We start from the raw sequence: 23,814 nt of genomic DNA, 5'->3' as shown, positions 1-23,814 counted from the left end.
GAGAGTCTCTGTCTCGCTCTCTCATCGTCTTCGATCTCCGAGCTTTCCGAGCCTCGTGCCAATTGCCTTATTTATTTCTTGACCGATGGAATATAAGAGTCCGGGCTGACGAATCGATATCACGGGCGAGAAGTGGCGGCGGGGGAGAGCACCGTGGCGCGCTGTTAATCAGCGTGATTACTAATCACCGTATCGGCCAAGCGAAATCCGAGCGAAATACTGAGCGCGGAGATTCGACGCTTCGGAATGCCGACGGTAAAAGAGCAAGAGATCGCGGTACGTGCCTTAATAAATGGTGTGGGGAGGGAGCGGCGCGCTCGTTAGCTCCGCTCGCAACCGAACCCTCCGTGTGCGTACAGGATCGTAGGTATAAACGCGAATTTATATTTGTGCGAGGTACACAGCAGCCGAGGAATGATCGAGAGCGAGCGCTGTGGCGCGGGTTGATTCGCGAATTCGATATTCCAGCGGCGTTCCATCGGGCTCATCCCGATGAGTGTACGCGTCCGCGGCGCGCGGCGAGCAGTCGGTCAAAAATGCGAGCGCGCGCTGCGGAGCCGTGCGTGCATGTGCGTCGCACATGATATTGGTGCTCGCCGTGCGTTTCCGCGGGTATGCGGTTTCGTTCCTTGATCGAGATTAATAATGCACAAACGTAAGCGGTATATCGCTGCTCGATTAATATTCATGGGGCTCGGCGCCGCGCGACCGCGCGCTCCGCCGGCGGTCCAAGCTATGCCGCAAACGGCTGCGAGCGAAGCAGCTTTTCCTGCTATCGTATACGCGCGAGAAAGGAGCGAGAGCGCGGGGAGAGGGGGGAAATAAGAAAGCTCCGAGATGCCCGCGAGGCAGTCAACGCCGTCCGATATCGTCGCGGCTCCTGGGCTCCGAGAAAATCTCCCGGAGAAAAGCTCCTCGACGCAATCCTTAACCTTTGTTTCCCTCCTCAGGAAATTGAATCTTTGTTCCTTTGTTTCGGCCCCGGCGTGCCGAGTCCGCTATATGCTGCAGGATGATGAGCACCCTTTTCCGGGCGCCCGGCGACGCAAGGGGCTGCATAAGCAGTAGGTAGATTGCCGGTGGAGCGCTACGGAAGGAAGCAGGAAGGACGGGAGGAAGCAGGAAGGAAGGAAGGAGCGAGCGAGAGCAGCAGATCGCGAAAGAGACTCTCACCGCGTGTCCTCGACAGACTCGAGAACTCGATCCCGCTCCTTCCGCGTTCCCCTCGCTTTTCCCTGCATCGCCCCCGCGCCTTTTTCCCTCTCCCTGCTCCGCCGTGCTCCTTCATCTTGAATACAGACTTTCCCAGAGATTAATTTTCGCCATCGGATATCTTGTACATCGAACCCGAAGACGATTCGACGGGGGGGCTCGCGCGATTACTCGTCAAAAATGCTCGCCGGCCCCCGGCAGCCGTTATTCCGGCCCGTTGTACCTTCCTGCTCTCGAGATCGAATAAGCGATTTTCATTTCTCTTTTTATACCCTGCGCTCTCGTTGCCCGCTTCCGCATGCACGTACACCCGCGCATTTTTTCGTACCCGCCGTCGAGGCGTATATGCAAAAGACGCGGGCGCGGGGATCAACTCCCATAGAATATGTATCGCTCGAGTTGCCCGCATAAAATGTGCCTCGAGTCAATCGTATGTATGAATTCGAGTCGCCGTGCGCGCCGTTACGCTGCAGCCGTTTCTTTAGCATTTTTTCCAATCCTTCCGATCCGCCTTCCGCACACGAATGCCGAACGATCGTCGGGGGCGAGCACAATGTATCGCGAGCGCGTGCACGTGGTGCTTAGAGGCAGCTTCGAGCGTTCGTTTCCGAGCTCTCATACGCACCGGCCAAGTACCGAAAACTCTCCGCGTTCTTTCATTGGAGCAGTATGCAAAAAAAACGTGGACGAAAATCCACCGTTGAAATGGAGTATTCGCGTTGTGCCCCGGGATATACGCGGCTGCACCACCCCCTTTGAAAAAAGCGAGAGATTATCGATGTTTTATCACAGCAGAATAGTTTTTCGATACTAGATATTCCCGCGCGTACAGCGAAATTCCATGCGCGCATATCCATTTGTTACGCGAAATTCGAGCTCTTCGCGCTCCTATAGAATCCGTCGTGTCATCGCGCGACGAACACGCCGGAAACCTCGTTCGAGTTTGCTGTACACAGCGAGCACGGGAGGAGGAACAAATTCGGTCAATCATAATCGTAATACGCGAGCGATATTAACGTATCTCGTATTTCCCCGGCGAAGCACCCTCCCCCGGTCCCCCCGTCCGCGCGTCATTTCGACTACATGACCGAATCAATTTACCGGGACACCGATCGAGAGTCCCGCCGAACGCTCCTCTCCCTTTTCCTCCCCCTGCCCTCGGTACATCGAACGCGATGTTTCCGATCATAAATACTCCGGTGGCTATATATATATACTGACTCGCGCCCGTCCGCGCGGTCTACTATTTCGATACCCTTGTACAGAGCCGCGATGAGCCCCACCGCGGCGGAAAGCTCACGCATTTCGCCCCGCGCGTATCGGCCGCGATAACTCGCTAATTGATACATCTGTCGATCGGCGGTGTTCCCGGAGCCGGAGAATAATTAATGGGACGTCGCGTATACCCTGGGCCAAGGACGCCGCACCGGAGCGAAAAGTTGGCGCGGGCATCCGCGCGCGGAATCGAAACTGCGTCGAGCATTGCACGGTGCTGGCCACTCGGAAGTATATAGTATCGCAATAGCATCTTCGATCCGAGTACGACCCCGCGGAGCTGCCTCCCATCTTGTAATTTATTCAATTAACGCTCCTGCTCGAGCGACGTTCCGTTATTTTTCATGAATATTTGATGAGCCTCGCGGAAAGAACTTTATATTGGCGAAGCCACAACGCGGATATGAGGGACAGATGATTATCCGAGTGTGCGCCATACCCGGGCACTCTCGAGCACCCTTGGACGGCAAACTCGAGAGCTCCGCGGGAGCTGTCGAGCACGCGAGAAAACGGAACGTGGAGCAACGACCCACCGAAACTGAGAGGTCACTCGATCGAGGGCGCATGTTCGCGGGATCGTTGCGAAAAATATATACAAGAACGTGCTGCCAACGAGGTCTACAAGGAGAAGGAGAGAGATCGAGGGAAAACGAGTTTGCAAATTTGGCAAATTGAATTTTATCCGTTTTCGGTCCTCAAATGGCCAATTAGTGTATATACATATATCGAATAAAGAAGCGTCGGGACTGCGCTGGTGCTCCTGCCATTTATTTTATTACTCGAGCACACAAAGTGTGCTCTCGTCGAAGCTTTGCACGCTCCGGTGATTTCTCCCCGGAGCTCTCGTCGGGAATTCGCCTCCGGCGCAAAGCAAAGATCTCTCAATATACAGAGCACCGGGGAGAAAGAGAGCGCTATAGGGAGCCGAAAGAGCAAACGAATTCTGAAAATTAACTTGGCAGTCACACCCTACCGAGCGCGGGGCTGTGCGCCAGCAGAGTCTATATACCGCAATAAATTCAGCGCGGGAGAAAGCGAGACGACGAGAGACGAGAGCAGATTTACTCGAGCAATTGCCGTTTGATTCCGTCGGCTTTTTCCTCGCTCCCCCGTTTCATCCGTCTCGAGAATATCCACTTATTAGAAACTCCCGGTTTCACCGAGCCGGAGTCGCTCGTGCGTCTTCTCCGTAAGGTTAAATAAGCAGCGCAACGGCGACGGACGAACGACGAGGAGCTTGCAGCCTCGAAAACATTGCCGAAATTTGCCGAAACGCACGGCGCCAGCCGCCGCAGCCTCGCAAAACTCTCATTCACGTCGCGCGGGCGCTCGTGAACACGAGTATATTCCCCGCGCGGAGCAGGCGGTCGAGGCCGAATCGAGTTTGGGAACTTGATATCCGGAGACGCTACGCCCGGGCGTACCTTATTCTCGGGCGAAAGGATGATGAAAGGCGGACCAAAGAGGAGCTTCAGAATCGGGATGAAGAGCCTCCTCCCGGAAAGCCTCATCCGCCTAATTGGATTACGCGAAAATTATTGTACTCGGGCGAGAAAGAGGCGCGCTGTTTCTCATCAAGTTAATACGATTTAAAAATTAGCAAGAAAGCAGAAAAAATGTGCCGGCTAAATCTTCAGCGTCGCGTCTTCGATTGCCGACAAATTTTCCGGGCACGAAAAAAAGTTGTCAACAAAAAAAAAGGGCAGCGAGGGCGCGTGGGACGAAGCAAGTGAATTTGGTCGCTCGGCCGCTCCACGCGGCTCCGCAACAGCTGCGTCTTGTCTTCGTAAATTGCCTCGGACTTTAGCGAGCAAAAAGCCAGAGCGACCGCCTCGCGGCTTTGCAAACTCTATACACGTAGATACGGAGAAGCGGGTGAAGGACGTGTCGAGAAGAAGATTATTTGCCATCGAGTTTCCCCCGGCTCGAAGCTCAGGGTCGCGCCAGGACCGCACACGCATAACGGGCCACGCCGAGCCACCGACGCATGCAACCGAAAGCTTTGTATAACGGCGCGGTGTTCTCTGGCGAGCCTCCTCGGGGATGAGGGATCTCTCGTCGAGGGACTCACAAAAAGGAGAGACGGACTGATGAATTGATAGATGGGCGTACGCGCGGAGGTTGCGCGTTATGGAGATAAATGAGAGGAGCGATGAATTGTATCGCGCGTTGGGCGATCCTGACGACGAAAAATAGAGATCCGGAGAGTACGAAAATTGGAGAGTTATCGCGGCTGTGTCTCGCATTTATAGTCGTCGGGAAGAAGCAGATATTTGAGGAAGGCGGCCGCGATCCTGGGGAAAAAAGCGTCGCGCAGGGCATCGTGATTTTTCATTCCTCGCCTCGCACGATCGCGCCCCCCCACCAATGCTCGCGGCGCGTATACACGGGGGATAAAAGCTTTCACAAATGTACGTATATTCTCGATTATAACGGAAGGCTGAATAGAATTCCCTCGGACGCAAACACAAATAAATGGGGAAAGAGCGAGGAGCGAGAGGGCCGAAATGGAAAGCCGAGATGATATGTACATGGAACAAACAAGGGCGAACAACGAATTCAGCGAGCGAGAGGCGAACAAGCAAAAAGTTTGCGTTCTCGTACAGCCTTGAAAACGCGAGTCCTTCGTAACAATCGCGGAGTGCCGTGGCAAACGAGAAAATCTACCGACTCGAATGAGATATGTGGTTTCCGAGCTTCTCTAATGAGCTGGCTCATCGGAGCGAGTTCATCCCAAGAGTACTTCGCTCGTCAGCTACTTTCCCTTTCGCGATCCAAGCCGCGTGCTCGTGTTAAGGAATTCGAGCCTCGCGAGCATTCTCGCTTCTCCGCCGTTTCACCGGGGCATTCCTCCGCGAGGAAAACCAATCCGAATTATTCCTTTTTATCATTCGCTTCTCCGGCTCCACATTCGCAAAATACCGAAAGTTTCCTCGCTCGCCGGGTGCTCGCAGCTGCACCGGTCGAAGGGAAAAGTCCGCGAGGAACGAGTCCGGGGGAAAACAGGTGCGGTCTCCGATCGAGTTTGCGGTAGCGAAGCTATTTTCCCTCGTCGCGTTGTTGCGTCGCCGCGCGTGTGTTCGCCTTCCACTCGCCGAGCGTGCTATCGAGCGCGCCCCAGTCTTTGTAATCGAACAGTAATTGAACTTTACGGAGCAGCTTCGCCGTGTTCGCCTCTTTTCTCCTCTCGCAATCCCCCCTGAAAAAGCGCCCGCGGAGGCAATCCCGAATGACGAACCCATTACAGCGGGAGTTCGCTCCGGTCCTTCGAATCCGTATCACTTTTATTTACGCAAGCGTGCGTGTGAGACAGACGAATAGAGATCTGAGACGAGAGAGGCAGCTCGGTACGTTCGATAATTGGCCGAATGCTCAACGGTGGCCGAATTCCCGAGCGCGACTTTTTATTTCGGTTTCCCTTCCTCCTGCGCGCGCGACTGCTCAGGCGTGCACCTCTCGCGGCCACGATGATGTGCTGACGCGAGCTAAAGCTCCGTCGAGCGGCAACGACCTTGGAGAAGTGCAAACAGGGGCTGCGCTCGCCGCCTTTTTCATCCCCCCCCCCACCGATATTCAAACGACCCAATATTTGCGAGTAATTAATTAAAGATAAATATGAGATTGCGGAGGCGGCGAGAGGGGCGCGATGCCCGTCGACGAACCGCGCGCCGCGTCGCGGATCGTGGACTGCGGCCTATCGAGAGAACGGCCTAATTAAAAAAACACCGATCGATTCCGTCGCTCCGCGGCGGTTCGCTAATTATACGTGTATAATGACGAATCAATCGGCAATTTGCGAAATTTGTGTATTCGGGACGGGATTGCTCTTAATTTAATCAATTTCGAGGGCCGATTCGTTTTAATATTTGTCGCTGCCTCACGCGCGCCAAGCGGAGAGCGGAGAGAGAAGGGAGCTTTTCATTAGCGAAAACTTTCGTTGTTTTTCTTTATTCCTCCTCATAATTTGTTTTGTCTCTGGTTTTTTGCTCGTTCGGCAATTGCCTTGACCCGGTATGCACTCGTGCCGCGGCAATTGTACCGGTGGGAAATCGAAAGGGGGCGATGAAGCGGGAGGGCTCGAAAATAAGGCGAACACCGACAATGTAACGTCACGTTTCGCTCGCTTCGCGCCGGCTCTCCGGTGGCTGCGTACAAACCAAAAGCACACCGGAGACCCGCGGAGCGCACGAGAAGCCGGGGGGAGCGGGGTAGCGCAGCTATCTTCCTGAATATGTAGATTTTCAACGGGGCGAAATTAACTCGGTTACGACAGATTGCCCGTGAATAATTTCATCGCCTATTCAGCGGTGTGATAACTTTGTTGGCGTATGCTCATTGTCCCTATAGAGGCTGTCCCTCTCGTTGGTTATAGGCTCCTGCTTCCTTCTCGCAACTTTATCCCTTTTCGGCCCGCGATCGAACTCTTCGTGAATTTAGCTTTTTTTAGCTACCGCCCTAAATGAACATTGAAGAGCTCGCTCCGCGTCGTTGTGCAAACAGCGATAGGCGCGCGCGGAAGTTAAGAAACGAATTTAAAGCGACGCGGCGGAGTATCGTGCCGGTTGAAACGGCGGGGACCGACCGCGAGTCTCGGTATATTTGCCCCGCTCGCCGCGGGGTCGCCCCTACAGCCTCTCGAGTGTCATTGAAGGGGCCGCGGAAGCGAGGCTCGCCCCGGTGTGCGGTAACCGGTGGAACGGGGCCCCGAAGAGCCCTCGTCGTTTACAAGCTGCTTTTGTACGCGCAAAGAGCACTGCTCCCTCCTCGGCCCCGCCGCGCTGTACAACCTCCTTCGCATATTTTTATTCCGCGAGCTTCCTCCTCGTCATCCCTCTCGAACGCGGCGTACGCCCACTCCCGCGAATTAAACACCTGTATGCGCTCGGGCGCCCCATATTTATGTCGGTGCACAAAACCGTGCCGGGGAAAAAAACGTGAAACTCCGGGAAAAGCGCTCTCGCGGGCGAAACGAAAGTCGATCGAATCGCAGCTTCTTTCTATACTTTAACGCAGCAGAAGAGTAGAAAATCGTCGGCGGAACTCTTCTCGCACGCGCTCTCTCTCTCTCCCTCCGGCCAGCTGGCTCATTTGTTTGATCAAGCTCTCGGGAGCGCCGCGGAATGGCATTAACCCCTCGGGCATACGGAGAAAAGTACACACGCGTGTGTGTACCTTGCGCGCAGAGGGTCGGGGGAGTGAGAAACGAGCCGGATGGATATCCAACAGAAATCTTTTCCCGGCCACTTTTTCACCTTCTCGGACCTGCCGAGCAGACTCGCTCCCTCCCGCGGCGCTCTCGAGCTCTCCGCCCACGGATTACCGGAATTTGTGATAATTCAGAGGGTCCGCGCCGTATAAAGGAAGAAAAGAGAGCAAAATCACGCTAATATTTCAAGGGAGAAAACTCGTGTATAATTCGGCCAAAGCTCCTCGTACGCGGATCTACGCGGGGCAAGATTATTTCGTGAATTATTCCGCGAACATGATCGGAGGCATTGCGCGGATAGTGGGCGCGCCCGGCCCGAGCTCTCGCCGCTTCGCAGTCCGACCACATGCGAAATTATACGGATGAGCTCCGTTTTTATTGCGAGACTCGCCTCGGGCTTTATTCCGATTCCGAAATATCCTTGTGACGAATAAGCAAACAAATAGGAAGGACGTTCTTGCCCGGTGCCGTCCAGCCAGCCAGTCAGCGGTTACCGTTAACGCCGAGCATGTATACAGGGCGTTTTCTCGAGCCATTTGACTCTCACGATTGAATCGCGAAGATCACCGACGAGCATCAGCCACGCGGTGCGAATGACGCGCGCGCTCGGGGAAAAATATTTGAAGAAAATCTCGCGGGCTCGGCAGCCTCGGGCTCCGAGCAAACCTCCACCGTGTTTGAGAACGAGTATATACAAGCTCCGAGAGCGCACTTGTCCTCGCCCGGAGGCACACTCCGGGAGCCCCGGAACGTTAGTTTCCGGTCGAGGCGACGTTTGTCAACGGCGAGAACGGAGGCGGTGGCGGCAACGGCGAAGGAGGGTCGGTTATTTCCTCGCACGGATCTCATTCCCCGTACTCTCGCGGAGTCTCCTCGTCCACCGCGCTACCAACTACGAAGGCGACGACTACACGAGGTGCAACTTGCCACACAACACCGCGCCCTCGCGTCACGCATTTGCCCGACTCTAAATTACATTTTCCTCCAGTCGCAGGACTTTGCCGGGCTCTGGGAGAGCGACAACGTAAACCGTAAATCCCAGGGGTTACTTTACGACGCGCCCAATCGTCTGCGAACCTGTTTTATTGCTCCTGCTGGACATAACAAATTTCCAGATTTTTCCACAACGATACGACGCTCGCCTTCCCCTCGCGGCAATCCTAATCGGCTCCCTTTTCTCTCTCATTCTTATATTCAAAGAAATTTCAATTTTTTTCATACGGAAAGCTCGATCCTCCGGTGAAATTTGTGTGATTCTCCAACGTCGAGCTTTCTTTTCAATAAAAATAGCGGAACAATGTGACGCGATCGCGAGTTGCGGGTGCGTATATCGATGTATCGCGAAGCGAAATGATAGAATTTGAAAGACCAAGCAGGAAGCGAAGCATAATAGTTGGGTGGTGTCGATCGTTGCGGCGGCTTTCCGAGAAGTTTCAGCTGCCGGTGCTGGCTGGGTGTTCGTCAAGGATTCGTGTTTGCCGTCCTGGAAGAAGGGCGAGCAGGATGACAAAATGAAAAAGGTGGAGCGAGCCATAAAGTTTTCAAAGTGAAGAAAGCCGGCGCCGTGCGCGTGGCCGATTGCGCATGCACCCGGTCGTTCGAAAATTCGATAAATCCTGCTCGGTTGGACAGCGCTTCGTCGGGTGCGGTTCAATTGACGCACGAAACGTCGTGTCATTGTCGTAACGTTGTATTCTTAGCTGAGAAAAATAATGGAAGATTTATCGAGATGTGCTCGCGCGCGCGCGTGCGCCTCGGCGAGAAGCTTTTCTCTAATCAATGTTGTATCCTCGCCGAGCTTACATACAAGAATACAAAAGGAAAAAGAGAGGGAGTGAGCGAATCCGCACTAGGCTTCCGAGAAGAAGTCTGCTTCCCCGAGAGAGCGAGAATCTCGTAAATAATGAAAGATAGCGCGCACCGGAGGACGGTGTAAGCGCGGGCGGAATCGAGCAAATTTTCCACGCTCTCTCGGTGCTCCCCCGCTCGCCGTTGAATTTTTCACGGGGATGGTGAGCCTCTGAATTTTTAACGACGGACGCCGCACTCTCCCTCCTCCGAGGTTCGCCGTGTGCCCTCGATTTTTCTTTCATTTCCCCGGGACGTACGTGACCTCGCGCGAGAGCAGCAGGCTCACAGTCCGATCCAGCGCAGTCTAGGAAAACTCTCGAATCCTCGTTTCTTCTTCCTCGCGAGGAGGAGAATGGATCGGGGTCATCGTCGACTATTTTCATTTCGAACCGTCGCGAGCCTCATCGAAATTTTACATCGGGGAATCGTACATATGCGCGCGCGTTTAACGTTTCACCCCGCGACAAGGATACCTCGAGCCGCCACCCCGAGCTGGCCGTGTATCAACGCGAATTTGACACGGACTTGATGGCTCGAAGCCATCAAGATTCGAGATAGGAGCAGGACAAAAACGAGAAGAGAAATGTCCCTTTTCCCCTCGCTTTTCGGTGACGTTTATAAGGACTTTTATAGGAGATATTCGGTGGGGCCGGTACAATGGTATTACGCTCGCGTCGTTATGATCGAGTGGAGCTAAAATGAAAGGTTACGCGCCCGCGTTTTCAAGCGGCCATACATCCAGATACGGAGGAGCGAGCGCGAGCTCCGAAAGGGAGACCGGAGGTCGGGGGTGGCTCATTTATCTCCCGAGCTTTCGATTCGAGAAACTGGCGACGACTACGGCGACGACGACTCCGAGGACTTTAACGGGCAACGGGAAATTGCGAGAGCTCCGGGATCTGCCTGCTACGCCGGAAGATTTATTCATCATACTCGTCGTAACTCGATCCACTCTCTCCCTCTCTCCGAGTCTCTCGAAAGGGACACGCCAGAGATCGTAAATATGCGCCGGGGGTTCCCTCCTCTGGCTCGTACAAAATACAGCAGAAGGAGAAAGCGCGTGGACAAGACGCTAGCTCCCCGGAAGGACGAACCAGCACCGAGGGAGGAAAAGCATCGCGAACAGAGTATATGAGCCCCGCACATACCCAATATTGGCCCCCGTCGTAGCTGCGTATTTTACTCGATATAACCTTCCCCGACCCTCCTATATACGCGCGCGTCCTCCTCCTCCTCCTCCTCCCTTCTCTTACCGTAACTTACGCCCTTTCTTCCGTCCGTTTGTATACATCGCGAGCCAAAAGAGCGAGCATCCACCGGACGAGCTTGTGTATCCGTCCATCCATCCATCCACTTCCTTACTTTATTTATCTCTCGCCCTTGCTTCGTCCATTCTGCTTTCAAACTTTTCCCTTTTTTCCATCTACTTATCTTTCCCTCCCTGTTCACTCGCTCTCAGTTACTCTGCCTCCCAGTCGAGGTGCATTATATGTCGGAACTAGCGAGCTAAATCCCCAAAGGGCCCGTCGCGGATCCTTCTCATCCGCTCGCCCGATGACGACGCATATACGAGAAACGAGAAAAACAAAGCGACGCGCCTCCCAACTTATCGGATGTTTGAGAGCGGCTTTGAGAAAGTAAGATGAACGAGGAGGAGCAAAGAGTGAGCGAAGCACCGGAGACGTAACCTTTATAGAGGGAAATAATGCCGGAGCTGAAAGGGAGAGTGCTCGCCTCGGAGAATATGCTCGACGATACGGTTCGCGGAGACTCTGGCGATCGGGATTTTCCTCATTTCGAGTTTCAACCGTCGAGAGAAGGTCGAGGGAAAAACGAGTTTTGATGTAACCGCGAAGCGGCGCGGTGGGCCGAGAGGAAAGAATAAAAACCGCGATTCAGCCTGCGGCGGCGAGGAGAACGACGCCGACGCCGAGGACGAAGCGAGGATGAGACTTTTGCGGTGTCGACGTTCCTCTCGTTCCCTCCTTTCTTTTATTTCATTCTCTTTTCTCCCAGCAGCGCGACGACTCTCTTATTTACCCTTTTTTATACCGTTTTAAATTCCGTCTCCCTTTTCCATGCACAGAGTGCGTGTATCTCGTCGGATTTCCCGAGCTTATATCGTGCTCCGTGCACCGGTCAAGAGGGCGAGAGAGGGTCCGACTGCAGGGTCCGAGAGAGGAACGACAGGGACGTAATTGTTTATCGGCTCTGCAATTATTCGTGGGCAGGGAAAAGCGTACTGGAGTACACGCGGGCAACTAACCCCGCGGCGGTCTCTTTGTTTCTCCGTTGCGGGCATCCCCCGGCCCCGCTCCCTTCGTTACTACATTCGACCTCGTCGTTATCGCACGCGCTCCAGCAGCCGCGCTCGTCGCGTCCGCTCCCTCCCTCGGGCCGACCATGCCATTTCCTTTGTTCCACCTCCGTTTGCTCGTCTCGTATATGCTTCTGGAAATACGAGAAATACGAGAGAATGTTGGAGAAGCACGCGAAAGAGGATGATAAGCCGTCACGAAGGAGGCGAGCGAGTCTGTGTGAGAAGAATAACTTGTTGCGAAAAACAACCAACTGGGAGAATCGTGGCTCGATACTGGAAAAAGTGAAAGCGAGATCGTCGATAGCGCTAATAATTCTCCGACTTGGAACGCAGCGTCCGATCGAGGCTGTCTCTCCCTACTGGCTGCCACCGCCGCGCCTCTTCCACTTGGCCGAACGATCCGAACTCTCGTCTAGTGCCCTCCCTCCCATACGCGTCACGATCCCGGAACGTACAGCTGCTAATAACACGCCCGCGTACCGAGATTGATGCGTCGATTCTCGTGGTTAACCGACTGTGTCTCTCCACCTTAAATGCGTCATGTCTCGTAACGGATAAATCCGACGAATCTGTACGGGCGATGGGATTTTATGGGCGTGAATGGATCGAAAGCGCGGAAGCAATATGAAAAAACATGAAATTTCATGCTCCGTGGTTTCGTTCGTGAAAAGCCTCGAATTTCCTATACATAGTCCGCGAAAAATGCTCGACGATCGAGGAGCGAGCGCATCGATATAGCTGAAGAGGCTCGCGACGCGAGGCGGGCGCGAGGGTTGAATAACAGAAGGGTCGTCACTGGAACTTCGCTCCTCAGTGCTTTATCTTTTTATTATTATTTTTCCATCTCCGCGTCCCCGCGGCGGGGAGAGAATTTTCCGTGCTCGAGCCGCGAGTCCTCTCGTCCCTGTCTCTCGCGCTATCGCCCGCGTCCTCGACTACTCGTTAACACAAGAGACACGAGGGGAACGTGAAAAACAATCGGCCGAAGAGGGTCTTCCCTCCGGATCGGTGCGCAGCATCCCTGCGACCGTAGGAGCCGGGCGAGCGCGAGGAGGAGGAGGAGGAGGAGGATGAGATGAAAAAAAGAATACGGCGCGCGCTAGAGCACGAGTGCACGCGAGTGATGCCGGGGCGACGAACCTGTGAATGAGAAGCTGGCAGAAAGATCCGAAGCACCGTGGCGTCGGTACAACGATCCTTCGAGGGCTCTTCTCGCTCGACTCGTCCCCGCCTCTCGCGGCCCCTTCCCGTATATAACTACGATCTCCTCGTTACACGTCGACCGTCTCGTTCCTACGCAGGAGCGTGGCACGAAGCTCTCGGAACAGTGGCCGTGCGTTACTTGCTCCTTTTAAAACCCGATTCGCGATAGCGTGGAGGGCGGGGGGGGTGGGGGGCTTTCGCGATCGTTTAATCCCGAACTCGGCCTCTTCCCCTCCAAAGTCGCTTTCTTATCACGCATCACGCTCCCATTATCATATTTATGGCCCGTCAAACTTTCGATGGCGTTGAAAGAGTTGAAAAAGCTCTTTCGCTCCGCTGCCCCGGAATAAACAAACGATTCGATGCGCTTTCCACGCTCCGGCTATACCAACGAAAAGATGAATATCAGGCGTCGAAAGAGCAACGGCTTTTTTCTATCCGCTGCATGCCCCGCCTCGAACCTCCTCCCCGGAATCTCATTAAACTTTCCCCGGAGGAGGAGGAGGGAAAAGCCCGAGCGCTGAACGACGCGAGGAGCTCCGCTCCCGGCGCATTGTGCCACAATGAAAGGAAATAGCTTTGAGTAGCGTTCGACCGAAATGATGTTTGACCCCGATTAAACGTCATCCGTGTCCGAGCACCAACGATCGCGTGCACACTCCGCCTGAGAGGGTCGATATCCAAGCTCGCTCTCGATGGAAACCTCCCGCCACCGCTTTTATCCACCTCCGCTCAACCTCCTCCGCGGGCATGGACCCGCACTCGAGTCTTTTCCGGTTGCAAACAACGCGAGTCACTAGAGTTTTCTCATTGCCCGATCTAAGCCCCGCGGCTATTATTCAGCCGCGATTTTCCCAATATTCCATCACTCTTTCTCGAACGCTACTTTACAAAGTTTAAATCGATATTGTGACTCGCCGAAAAGCGTTCTCGTTCGATGAAGAAATTCGAAAACGAAACTCTGCGTGACGCGACGCGGTCATTATTTGATCGATTATTCAACGCTCGATTTGCCGGATCCGACGACCCGCAATCCGACGAGGCATTTATCGAGCCGACAAAAAATGTGTTGAATCAAGAAATTTGTTGGGTCGGTGCGCACCGGTTTTTAGTCGCGTTTCAGGTCGACTCGCCGGAGATATGAATTTTGCTCTTGTATATATTCACAAAGAGGAATGTTAAAGGGTTTAATTCGGTTTTCATGATAAATAGGAGGAGGCGCGTTAATCGAGGCGAATAATATTGATCGAGCGTACGGAAGCGTACGAAGCTCGTTCCACTTTTGTTTTCTCTCTCGCATATTATAAGCTCGATTTGAAATATTCAGGCGGAACGGTCGACGAGCTTGTTACGAATTCCGAGTGGGACCGTTCGTTAATTGGATTTTGATGGTTCGTTGCAGAATAAAATGCGATGACAGCAGGCAGACTATCATGAGCGTAGTAAAGTCGGGCCGGGACGCAGTAGGATATCATCGTGTGACATATCATGAGAGCGTTCGAATTATTTCTCATAGAAATCCTCGTCGCGTCGACGGTTCTCTGCGCCGAGGATACCAGTAAAAATGACATCACCGGTGAGTACTCGCCGGCTTTGCGCGTCAATGAAGAGAATTGCATCACCGGGGGAAGAAAAATAACGAGGGCAGCGAGTTTTCACCGCGAGCTCGATGAGCGCCGAATGCGCGCGAAAACGTCCCGAAGGAGCAATCGAATAACGTTGACAAAACATTTCAGGCCGGTGTAAGCAGCCCCTCGGTATGGAAGAGGGAAAAATACCGGATGACGCGATAACGGCGTCCTCGAGTTACGAGATCAAGTCGGTCGGGCCCCAGAACGCAAGGTACTTGTACAGCGAATAAAGCGTAGAGGAAAAATCATGAATCAATTTAATACTATTCGGGTAGCGAGGAGGCAGTCTGTCGGGGGGGTGTGTATCATTTTGAGATTTATCGAATGAGTTGTGTGTCGGGCTAAGAATACGCCAGGAGAAGAACGGGGGCGCGTGGTGCCCGAAGGCACAGATCAGCAGTGACATAAGGGAGTATCTCGAGGTTGATCTGACGAGGGATCATCTGATAACGTGGACCGAGACACAGGGCCGTTTCGGGAACGGCCAGGGCCAGGAGTACGCGGAGTCCTTTTTTCTGGAGTACTGGCGAGACTCGGAGTGGCATCCGTACAAGACGCTGAGGGGCGATCGGGTGAGCTGAAGATCTCTGAGGTTCGGTTATGCTCGCGAGCGTTTCTTGATTATTTTTTTTTTTTTTTTTTTTTTTATATTCAATGGCTCCTCCCCGGCGGGTAGGTATTGCGGGGAAACAGCAACACGTATCTCGTCGTACAGCAGAAATTGGATCTACCGTTCGTAGCGAGCAGAGTCAGATTCGTCCCGTACAGCCAGCATCCTCGGACGGTTTGCATGAGAGTCGAGATCTTCGGATGCGTTTGGGATCGTGAGTACAGCAGCGACGAATCGTTTCGCTTCCGCGACTCGAGCGGTCTTAATCGTTTTAATGTTGAATGCGACAGAGGGAGTGAGGAGATACGGAGCACCGAAGGGCCAAGTGTTCGGCCCGGAAGGCGCCAACGCCGAGGATTATTCGTACGACGGTACGGAGGAGGGTGATTTTCTCACGGGAGGTCTGGGCCAGCTGACGGACGGCGTCATAGGCGAGGATCCGTACAGGATCGAGTCCTCGAGCTCGACGAATTGGGTCGGCTGGAGCGACTTGAATCCGGTCGAGCTGATTTTCGAGTTCACCGGCGTTCGGGAATTCGAGAACTGCACGATGCACGTCGCCAACGCTCCGGACAAGGGAGTCGAACCGTTCTCGAGGGTACGCGCGTCGTTCTCGGTGGACGGAAAGACGTACGAGCCGAACGAGGAGAAGGCCGAATTCATCGGATCGATCAGGGCCAGCGTTGCCGCTCTGTCCATCGATCTCCACTCCCGGAACGCCCGATTTGTCAGGCTCGAACTCGTGCCGCGCTCCAAATGGCTTCTCATCAGCGAGGTCAACTTCCACAGCGGTAAGACCACATCGGGAACGAATCCCGGTCGCTCCGTTTTTTCACATCCCCACCGTTTTCACTTTTCTTTCTCTTTCCAAATCGCTGATCAGTCGCTGACGCTCCCGGAAACGTTTCAACGGAGCCTCGTTCAGAGACCGGGGAACCGGGCTTCCCCCGAGGAAGCCCTGCCAACGAGACGGTAGACGCGAGTCTCGACGAAGACCGATCGGAAACGAGCAGCAACGAGACCTCCTACGAGGTCAATCCCAACGTCACCCCGGACGCGTTTCCCGTCAACAATTCCCAGACGTACATCGGTCTCATCAGCGGGGCTCTCATGGTCCTCGCCCTCTCCCTCGCCTGCACTTTTTTCCTCGTAAAACTGCGCGGCCGCAACAAGGTCGCTCTCTTGCAAAAACACACCGCTCTCCTGTGCGGCTCCCCCGCCCCCGGCATCACCATCAACATGAAGGACATCAGACTCTCAAACTCGAAAGCAGCGATCGCCAGCGCCGGCAACGGGGTTTCCTCCCTCTCGAGAGCCTCCGTCAAGGGCAAATGCCCCCCCTCGTCCTCGTCCGGCGACTGCGCGACCATTCGAAGCGTCGGCAATAATTCGACCAACGAGTACGAACACTGCAGCGTTTACGAGAAGACGTACAAACTCTTTTCCGAAGAAAACTTGGCCTACGAACAGCACACTTGCAAGAGGACCGAGTACTCGGGTAAGCGCGTCGTTCAGGACCGAAAAGCTCCACCGAATATTCGATCGCTGTACTTTCTCTTTCCACTTTCCAGATGTAACCGGCTTCTCGAGCGAAGGTAATCTCCAGGACGACAGAGTCTCGGACAGGATCGTTCAAACGCCCTTCCCCCTCAAGAGACGCGGCTCGATGACGCAGACGACCAAATCCAGTAGCAAAATTCACGAGGGCTATTACGCGGCGACCGACATTCTAACGGTATACCGACGATTTTTACCCCATTAAGCTCATTCGCTGGCCAAAACGTCGCTCCTTTATATCCCTAAAACTGCGAAAACGTTGGACCAATGAAATTAAGTAAATTAATGAAATCTTGATCGATTTTTCATCATCAGATTAAGAGAAGGGAGCAGCACGCCGGATCGAGTCTCTTCACCTCGCTGCACATCGACGAGTGCGCTCATCTCGGGGACGCCCCAAACTCCTACAAAGTTCAACAGATCTCGAGGCACAGGTTACGAATCCTTGACAAAATCGGCGAAGGAAGCTTCGGCTTTGTGAGTATATTGTCCCAGCCGCCTCGATAATCCGATCCGATCAGCGCAGCAGTGACAAACGTTCCTCCTTTTTTCAGGTCCATCTGTGCGAGGCAAAAGGCATTCAGAGTCCCGATTTGGGGACTACGAGAAATCGGCAAGTCGTCATAGTCCGATCCCTTTGGCGCGGCGTCACCGATTCCTTAAAGTAATCATTTCAATCCATCAATCATTGAGAAATCTCGTAGTTTATTCCACCAACGAATCTTCATTTTTATGTTACTCGATCAGAAAAGTATTTATGAAGGACATGTACGCGTTGGCGGAGATTCGTGACATAAACATAGCCCGAATAATAGCGTTGGTCGAGGAGGAGCCTTTCGGTGCGGTTTTCGAGTACGGGGAGCTCGGAGATTTGCCGAGTTTCGTGAGGGATCACGAAAAGTCGAGCAACGATACGAGGCTGAGTTACGGATGTCTGTTGAACTTTGCAACCCAGATAGCATCGGGAATGAAGTATTTGGAGGGATTGAAGGTGCCGCATTGCGACCTCGCCGCAAGGTACGTTGGAACAAAAGTTCGGCAGGTTCGTTTGAGCGGAAAATCGCGTATAAACCCGGGAAATTGGGCGTGTTTCAGGAATTGCGTGGTCAACAAGAATCTCGTGATAAAGGTATCGGATCATGCGATGTACTGCAGCAAATACGAGAGCGAGTACTACGTGAACGAGTGTTACGCCAAAATTCCGCTCCGCTGGATGGCCTGGGAGGCTGTTTTGCTCGTGAGTAAAGGCTCGTTGTTCCCCGCCCCCCGAGAGCTTCGAGTTCGATCGACTCGCAACGAGTGATTGTGATATTTGTTGAATCAGGGAAAGCGGAGCTGTCGGGCCGACGTTTGGTCGTACGCGACGACCGTCTGGGAGATAATGACGCACTGCGAGGAGCTGCCATTCTCGGACATGACCTCGGAGCAGGTGTTGGAAAATTGTGGCAAATGGTATCAGGGAAGCGTCGGCGGAGGGGTCGGCATCGAGGCGAAGAACCAGCCCCGCGTGCTCCAGCAGCCGGCGTTTTGCTCCAGGGATCTCTACCGCATGATGACCAAATGCTGGAGCAAGCGAGCCGAGGAGCGGCCGAGCTTCGACGAGATTCATCTCTTCCTCAAGAGGTTGGGCTTCGACTAGCGCCGAGAGCGTCGGGAGAAAAAGAAGAAGCTGGAGCGAGAGCGGCGTGGACCAAAGAGACGAAACGATTACAATCAGCTATGAAGCATCCTGTTTATTCGCGGCGAAGGTGGAGAGCCCGAGGAGGCTGCAACATTCTGCTTCTCGACACGAGCCAAATTCATCGCGATCCGTGCGTCTCTGTCTACCCGCGACGGCGGTCCAAGTCCCCAACGGAGGGATGCTCTGGCCACAAACTTGTGCTCAACTAGGTTTACCTTGATCCTGTAAGCGTGAATTTGTATGTATGTGTACGAGTATTGAATTTGCCCACGAGAATACGATCGCCTTGTTTCGCTACTCGAGAGCGAACGAGAACGGCCGACGCTCTCCAAACAAACTCAGTCAATAATACGTGGCAAACGAAAACATTTCCAAATGATCGAGTCAATCCTTGTTGAATTAAGATAAATATATCAATAATACTCACGCGAGACAGATATTTTGAAGGAACGACGGACAATCTCTCGGATCGAGTCGACCTCGAGCTGTCTGTCGAATACATTTTTTTACAAAACGCCTTACCAATTATTTTCCCCGCGGTATGAAGAACGACGGTGTACGAATCCGGGCGATATTCCACGTAAAGGAACCTCCTTAAAAATGTATTCCACAGACCGGGCTCTCGGAGCGATCTTTTTCGGCCGGAAAAAATATTCATCTCCGCGAGGCAACAAACTCATCGTCATATCATCCTCCTCTATGAGATATATCATTTTTACCAATTCCTCAATTTCGCATTCATCGCTAGAAATTAAGAAAAAAACAAACAAACAAGAAAATATATATATATATATAGATATAAATATATGCATACATATGGCATTATCGACGAAAACGTCACGAGCGACGATAACGCATTGTGCGCGACAACGCCGCACTGTCATAATAGTCGAAATAAGGGAACCCTCTGTAAATTACCTGTCTAACGATACTTGGTGAAGTACAGTCGTGCGACACTCCCGACTTAAACTTCCGACAGAGAGATCGATCGACTTTCAATTTGACGTACGAATCCCGGATCAGAGTGAAACGGCGATAACGAATTCACGAGTTGGATGTGCGCGCACGTCGCTTTTCAAATATCTCTATGTATACTACGAAGGAAACAAAAATATCGTTTGCCAGGAAAGACTATTTTGTCGGAACATAATATATATATATATATATATTGGAATAAAACATTTTATCATATTTCAAAAGTGCAATCTGATCGTAAGGAAGCGAGAGCGAGTCCGGAGGATGCGTGAACGAAAAAATGAAAAATAACGAAATTTCGATCTTTCTTAAAATAAGTATCTCGGAATGTGTGCATAATAAGCTATTTCTTGGAGTCGCGGTGGTACATGCGGATATATCTGTGCTACGACGAGGGGAGGCAAAATACGAAAAGTAAAACGAAAAAAGGTATCCCTTTGAAGAGAAAAAGAAAAAGTGAAAAAAAAAAAAAATTAGCATGGCTTTTACGGCGACGATGAGAGGGGTTCTGATTTATCAATAATCCAAAAAAGTGACAATCAATTTTTCGGAAATGTAATAATATATTGGCGCGCTAGTTGAGAATTTTGAAGGTCTGCGGTTTTTCGTCGATGTTGGATTCAATTATGAAAATGGATATTTTTCAAATTCATACGAGCGTGCTCCAGTGGCCGCGAGGACAAAATCTCAAAACTTCCCCACTCTCTCTCTCTCTCTCTTTTTTCAGTCGAATATAAAAAATCAACGGAAATTCACACGTCGAGGTCTCTCGACACAGAATTTGAAGGGTAGCAAACCACCGATTCAACGACCACTGTCCATTTGTAGCGTCCTAGAAACAGATAATTGAAACAGACAAAAGCGTAAAAAGTGAAAGAGAGAGAGAGAGAGGGAGGGAGGGAGGATAAAAGTAAAAAAATGTCGAATGAACGCGGATTAAGTACGACGATGTTAATTTAAAATATGAATTCCAAGTGATATTTGTACACCTTTGTCCTAAAGTATCAAAGTAGTATTATCCATTTTTAAAGCGGGCTCGGGAGGGCGTGGGAAGGGGAACCAATGATGAATCGTAGTTCTACACACTCACCTTATCGCGTATTACTCGGGAAAGTAATATGTATTCTCGTATTTCATTACAAATTATATTCTTAATATTTCCAGTGTTATAATCAATAAAAAAAAATTGTTATACCGTGTAATGTTTGTAGCCGATTGACAGGAGCATGCCAAACTCACAACTTATCCTACGAATACGACTATCGAAACGGCGGGCCTTTTCAGGTGGCGAGCGGTGCAATATTCGTCTCTCGATGAAAATCTACGAGGCTCTGCTCCCACCGTTTCTCAAAGTATATGCCGAGCAAAAAGTTTGCGTTTGTGCCAGTCTTCAAAGCCCACGGGAGATGATGTTTCGCGTACAGTTGTCTCTGCCTGTGAAATTGAAAGGAAACGAAATAAAAATAAACGAAATGTGACTGGGAGATCGAGAAGGAAAGTTGCGAAGCGATTGTACTTCGGTCGAAGTCTGAGCGCTCCGAAAATCGCTCCGCTGAGACACATCGGTAGTTTGGTTTGCAGAGCTTCTACCCATTTGACCGTTACCTCGCCGAGCATCGTCGTTGGCATGAGCAGAACGGCGTGAAAAATATCGTGCACTTCTCTGTAACGCTGCATGACGTAGGCCAATTCTACGTCGTCGACGAACTTGACGTGATCTCTCGAGTCCGGTGTGACTTTCTAGAAATGAAAAATTCGTGTGATCGGTCGTTGGAACGTGCGAGAGCGACGCGGGAAAAATATTCCAAGAGCTCTTGGCTTACATTGACTAGCAGGAAATTGTGATAAGTCTTGCCGAGAGTGCCCTCCGGGAGTTCGGCTAGTCTCTCCAGGCACAGGCTCTTCGTGTTTATTCGCGGTTTCTCCTCGAGTATGCTCAGCCCCTCTTGAGACAATCGCATCCGTGCGAGGCAGTGAGAGAGGGCGTTCTCTCCCGTTGTCTCACCGAGGCAGGCAATCATGTCGGCGCGATAAGGGTCTGCGAGGCATATCGCGGCGGCACCGGCTCCGAGCACCGCGCGTTGAAATTTCGACAATTGTACATGATTCTGGTTAAAGTCTTGAACGAAGGCATCACTTGCGAATCTCCGAAAGGCTATTTCTCCTGAAAATAAAATTCATTCGTTGGAGGATAAATCATTCGTATCGTCGTACACGTACAGCGAGCAATCTCTTTTTAATTGATTTTTATTTTTCGTCGTACAACCCGCGTACATTTTTTTTCCTCGTATTTATAATGTATTTTATGTACAATTCAAATTATATTAATCATTGATTTGGCTCAAATCTCAACGAGTCCCACCCCAATAATCACGGTGCCATGTTTAATCCGTTGTATCGTGGGTTAAAACTCTACTTTGGTATCCGTCGCTACATAATACATTTTCTTCTCCCTTCATTTTCATTGAGCGTTCCTCAACTCGTTCCAAAACTCTATCTTTTCATCAATCCTTCGACCCTAATTTTTATTTTCTTTGTACTAGAACGACGCACGAACATTTGCATCGCAAACGGAACTATTTGGCGCTCTGATCGCGGCACTGAATGGCACAACTATTATATTCCATCACACACGCATTCTTTCTCTCTCTCTCTCTCTCTATGTACAGAAATTTATAAAGTGAGTTTAAAAAAAGAGTTGCGCTACAGTGAGTACAGTTTCCGAAGGAAAATAGTTACAAAAAATACGTATTTACATATCCAGGACGAGACTCGCAGAATCGTCGTGCGTGTATCTGAACGTCGAAACTAAACAACTTGAATCTTATCCGGATTGGATTCTCTCAATGGGGTATATTTTGGTTCTGGGCTCTTTTGTTTCTTAAATGTTACCCAAGTGTAGAGCAAACTACCGAGCACGCTGAGATTCAGTCCAGTGAAATTTAACCAAGAAAACACATAGTCCCCGCCCACCACCATTCCAAGATAAGTAACGCACAAGTTCTTGAGGCATCCTATGATTGTGGTGGTGAGAGCGGAATTGTGAAGAGTGCAGAGTATTACGCTGTAAGAAAGAACAAAGCCCATAACGCAGGAGAGACCAAACTGTAGGATGAAGAGAAAACTTGTCCAGTGGGTAAAATGCTTTGCCTTTTCGATGTCGCCGGTGTACCAAGCGAGGAAGAATGCAGGAGTTACCATGAAGAGAGAGTTGTAATACATGAGACCGTACTTTCCGAGCTCCTTGGAGTTCAACTTTTGCTTCATGCAAACTCCGTTAGCGGCGGTAAAGATGTCGCTCAGAAAAATGAAGATGTATCCCTTGAGATTGAAAGCCAGATCATCGGAGGCTGCCACAATTGCTCCCAGTACCATGGTATAGACGCTCAGCTGAACCAAAGTTCTTGGCTTTACTCCTAGTATAAAGAACTCTGCGGCCATGGTCATGAGGATGCTGAATCTTCTGAGGGCCGTGAACATTGGAAGACTCAACTGCTTGGTACCACCCAATCCAAAAATCATGTTTCCTATGTAGATTACAGGCAGTGGCCAAATTTTTCCAAAAGTAGACGATTCAAAGTTCGGAAAATCTATGAAGCGTAACTTTTTGGCCGCATAAAGTATCACTATAGTCGCCAACATCTGTCCTATTCCCAGTACTTGGAAGGATGGAAAATTGTAGCTTGTTAAAACAGTTTTGTTAACGATCGTTATCAGTAACGAGGATATACCGTAGGCCATAGCGGAGCCGAGTCGCCAAGCGTTTTCTTGGTTAACCACCATTTTCTTACTAATCTATCCTTTTTTTTATTATTGTTTTTGTAAACCTCGTATTCGAGAACGTGATCGAGGATGTGACACAACGTCGATTATACACATTGTTTGTGACACGTCGACCATCAATCAAAATTGGCAAGAGAGGAAATAGAGGTTATGTCAATCGATTTACGAACATACTCGCTGACAAAGTTATCCTTGTCCATGCCATCCCGACGTGACGTTCCTTTTTCTCGCCTTCGCCCTCTAACCTTCAGCGATGCGGGCGAACGATGATTTGAAGTTTGTCAGAATATTAAGAATGCAGCGCGTAACCGGTTTTGCAAATTACGACATTCCGTTCCCTGGATATCACGACTCGCGCGGATCTTCAGTTATTATTTTCTTTCGCCGAAGGCAATACGCGCCGACGCGATCCGAAGCGGTCGAGTACGAAAATGTGGCAGCAGCAGCGGGAGAGAAGATGCGTGGGTGGACCCATCCTTCTCTGATAAAGAACCAGAACCGTGCTTGCAG

General features: G+C 51.5%; 2 protein-coding genes across 4 annotated transcripts in view; one reads left to right on the top strand and one right to left on the bottom strand.

Moving 5' to 3' along the window:
• Positions 1-20,723, top strand: part of LOC122417585 (discoidin domain-containing receptor 2-like) — a 27,097-nt gene extending 6,374 nt beyond the window's left edge. For all 3 annotated transcript variants that reach the window (XM_043431204.1, XM_043431202.1, XM_043431203.1), the window contains exons 3-14: positions 14,470-14,643; positions 14,804-14,909; positions 15,045-15,270; positions 15,375-15,522; positions 15,599-16,099; positions 16,192-16,806; positions 16,880-17,043; positions 17,181-17,342; positions 17,420-17,529; positions 17,613-17,882; positions 17,961-18,102; positions 18,190-20,723. In XM_043431204.1, the coding sequence (XP_043287139.1) occupies positions 14,556-14,643; positions 14,804-14,909; positions 15,045-15,270; positions 15,375-15,522; positions 15,599-16,099; positions 16,192-16,806; positions 16,880-17,043; positions 17,181-17,342; positions 17,420-17,529; positions 17,613-17,882; positions 17,961-18,102; positions 18,190-18,504 (2,847 nt within the window). In that variant the 5' untranslated portion in view covers positions 14,470-14,555 and the 3' untranslated portion in view covers positions 18,505-20,723. The remainder of the gene's footprint in view (positions 1-14,469; positions 14,644-14,803; positions 14,910-15,044; positions 15,271-15,374; positions 15,523-15,598; positions 16,100-16,191; positions 16,807-16,879; positions 17,044-17,180; positions 17,343-17,419; positions 17,530-17,612; positions 17,883-17,960; positions 18,103-18,189) is intronic.
• Positions 20,623-23,785, bottom strand: LOC122417590 (ubiquinone biosynthesis protein COQ4 homolog, mitochondrial-like). The gene is made up of 4 exons (XM_043431210.1): positions 23,028-23,785; positions 21,345-21,676; positions 21,038-21,261; positions 20,623-20,955 (listed from the first exon to the last, which is right to left on the bottom strand). Exons 1-4 carry the CDS (start codon positions 23,302-23,304, stop codon positions 20,802-20,804), a joined length of 987 nt encoding a protein of 328 aa, XP_043287145.1. The 5' UTR covers positions 23,305-23,785; the 3' UTR covers positions 20,623-20,801.
• Between the last annotated feature and the right edge of the window lie 29 nt (positions 23,786-23,814).

Source organism: Venturia canescens, chromosome 10, assembly GCF_019457755.1.
Source record: "Venturia canescens isolate UGA chromosome 10, ASM1945775v1, whole genome shotgun sequence".
In the NCBI taxonomy this organism is placed as follows: Eukaryota; Metazoa; Arthropoda; class Insecta; order Hymenoptera; family Ichneumonidae; genus Venturia; species Venturia canescens.
The sequence above is the reverse complement of the archived record's forward strand: the minus strand, read 5'-3'. Positions and strand labels throughout refer to the sequence as shown.

What these genes read in the sequence shown, in the direction of transcription:
- LOC122417590 (XM_043431210.1), bottom strand. Translation starts at nt 23,304, where the DNA reads ATGGTGGTTAACCAAGAAAACGCTTGGCGACTCGGCTCCGCTATGGCC. An exon ending in ACAATTTCCTGCTAGTCAAT is followed by an intron (nt 21,262 to 21,344) that starts GTAAGCCAAGAG and finishes TTTCATTTCTAG; the next exon opens with AAAGTCACACCGGACTCGAG. An exon ending in GCGCTCAGACTTCGACCGAA is followed by an intron (nt 20,956 to 21,037) that starts GTACAATCGCTT and finishes TCAATTTCACAG; the next exon opens with GCAGAGACAACTGTACGCGA.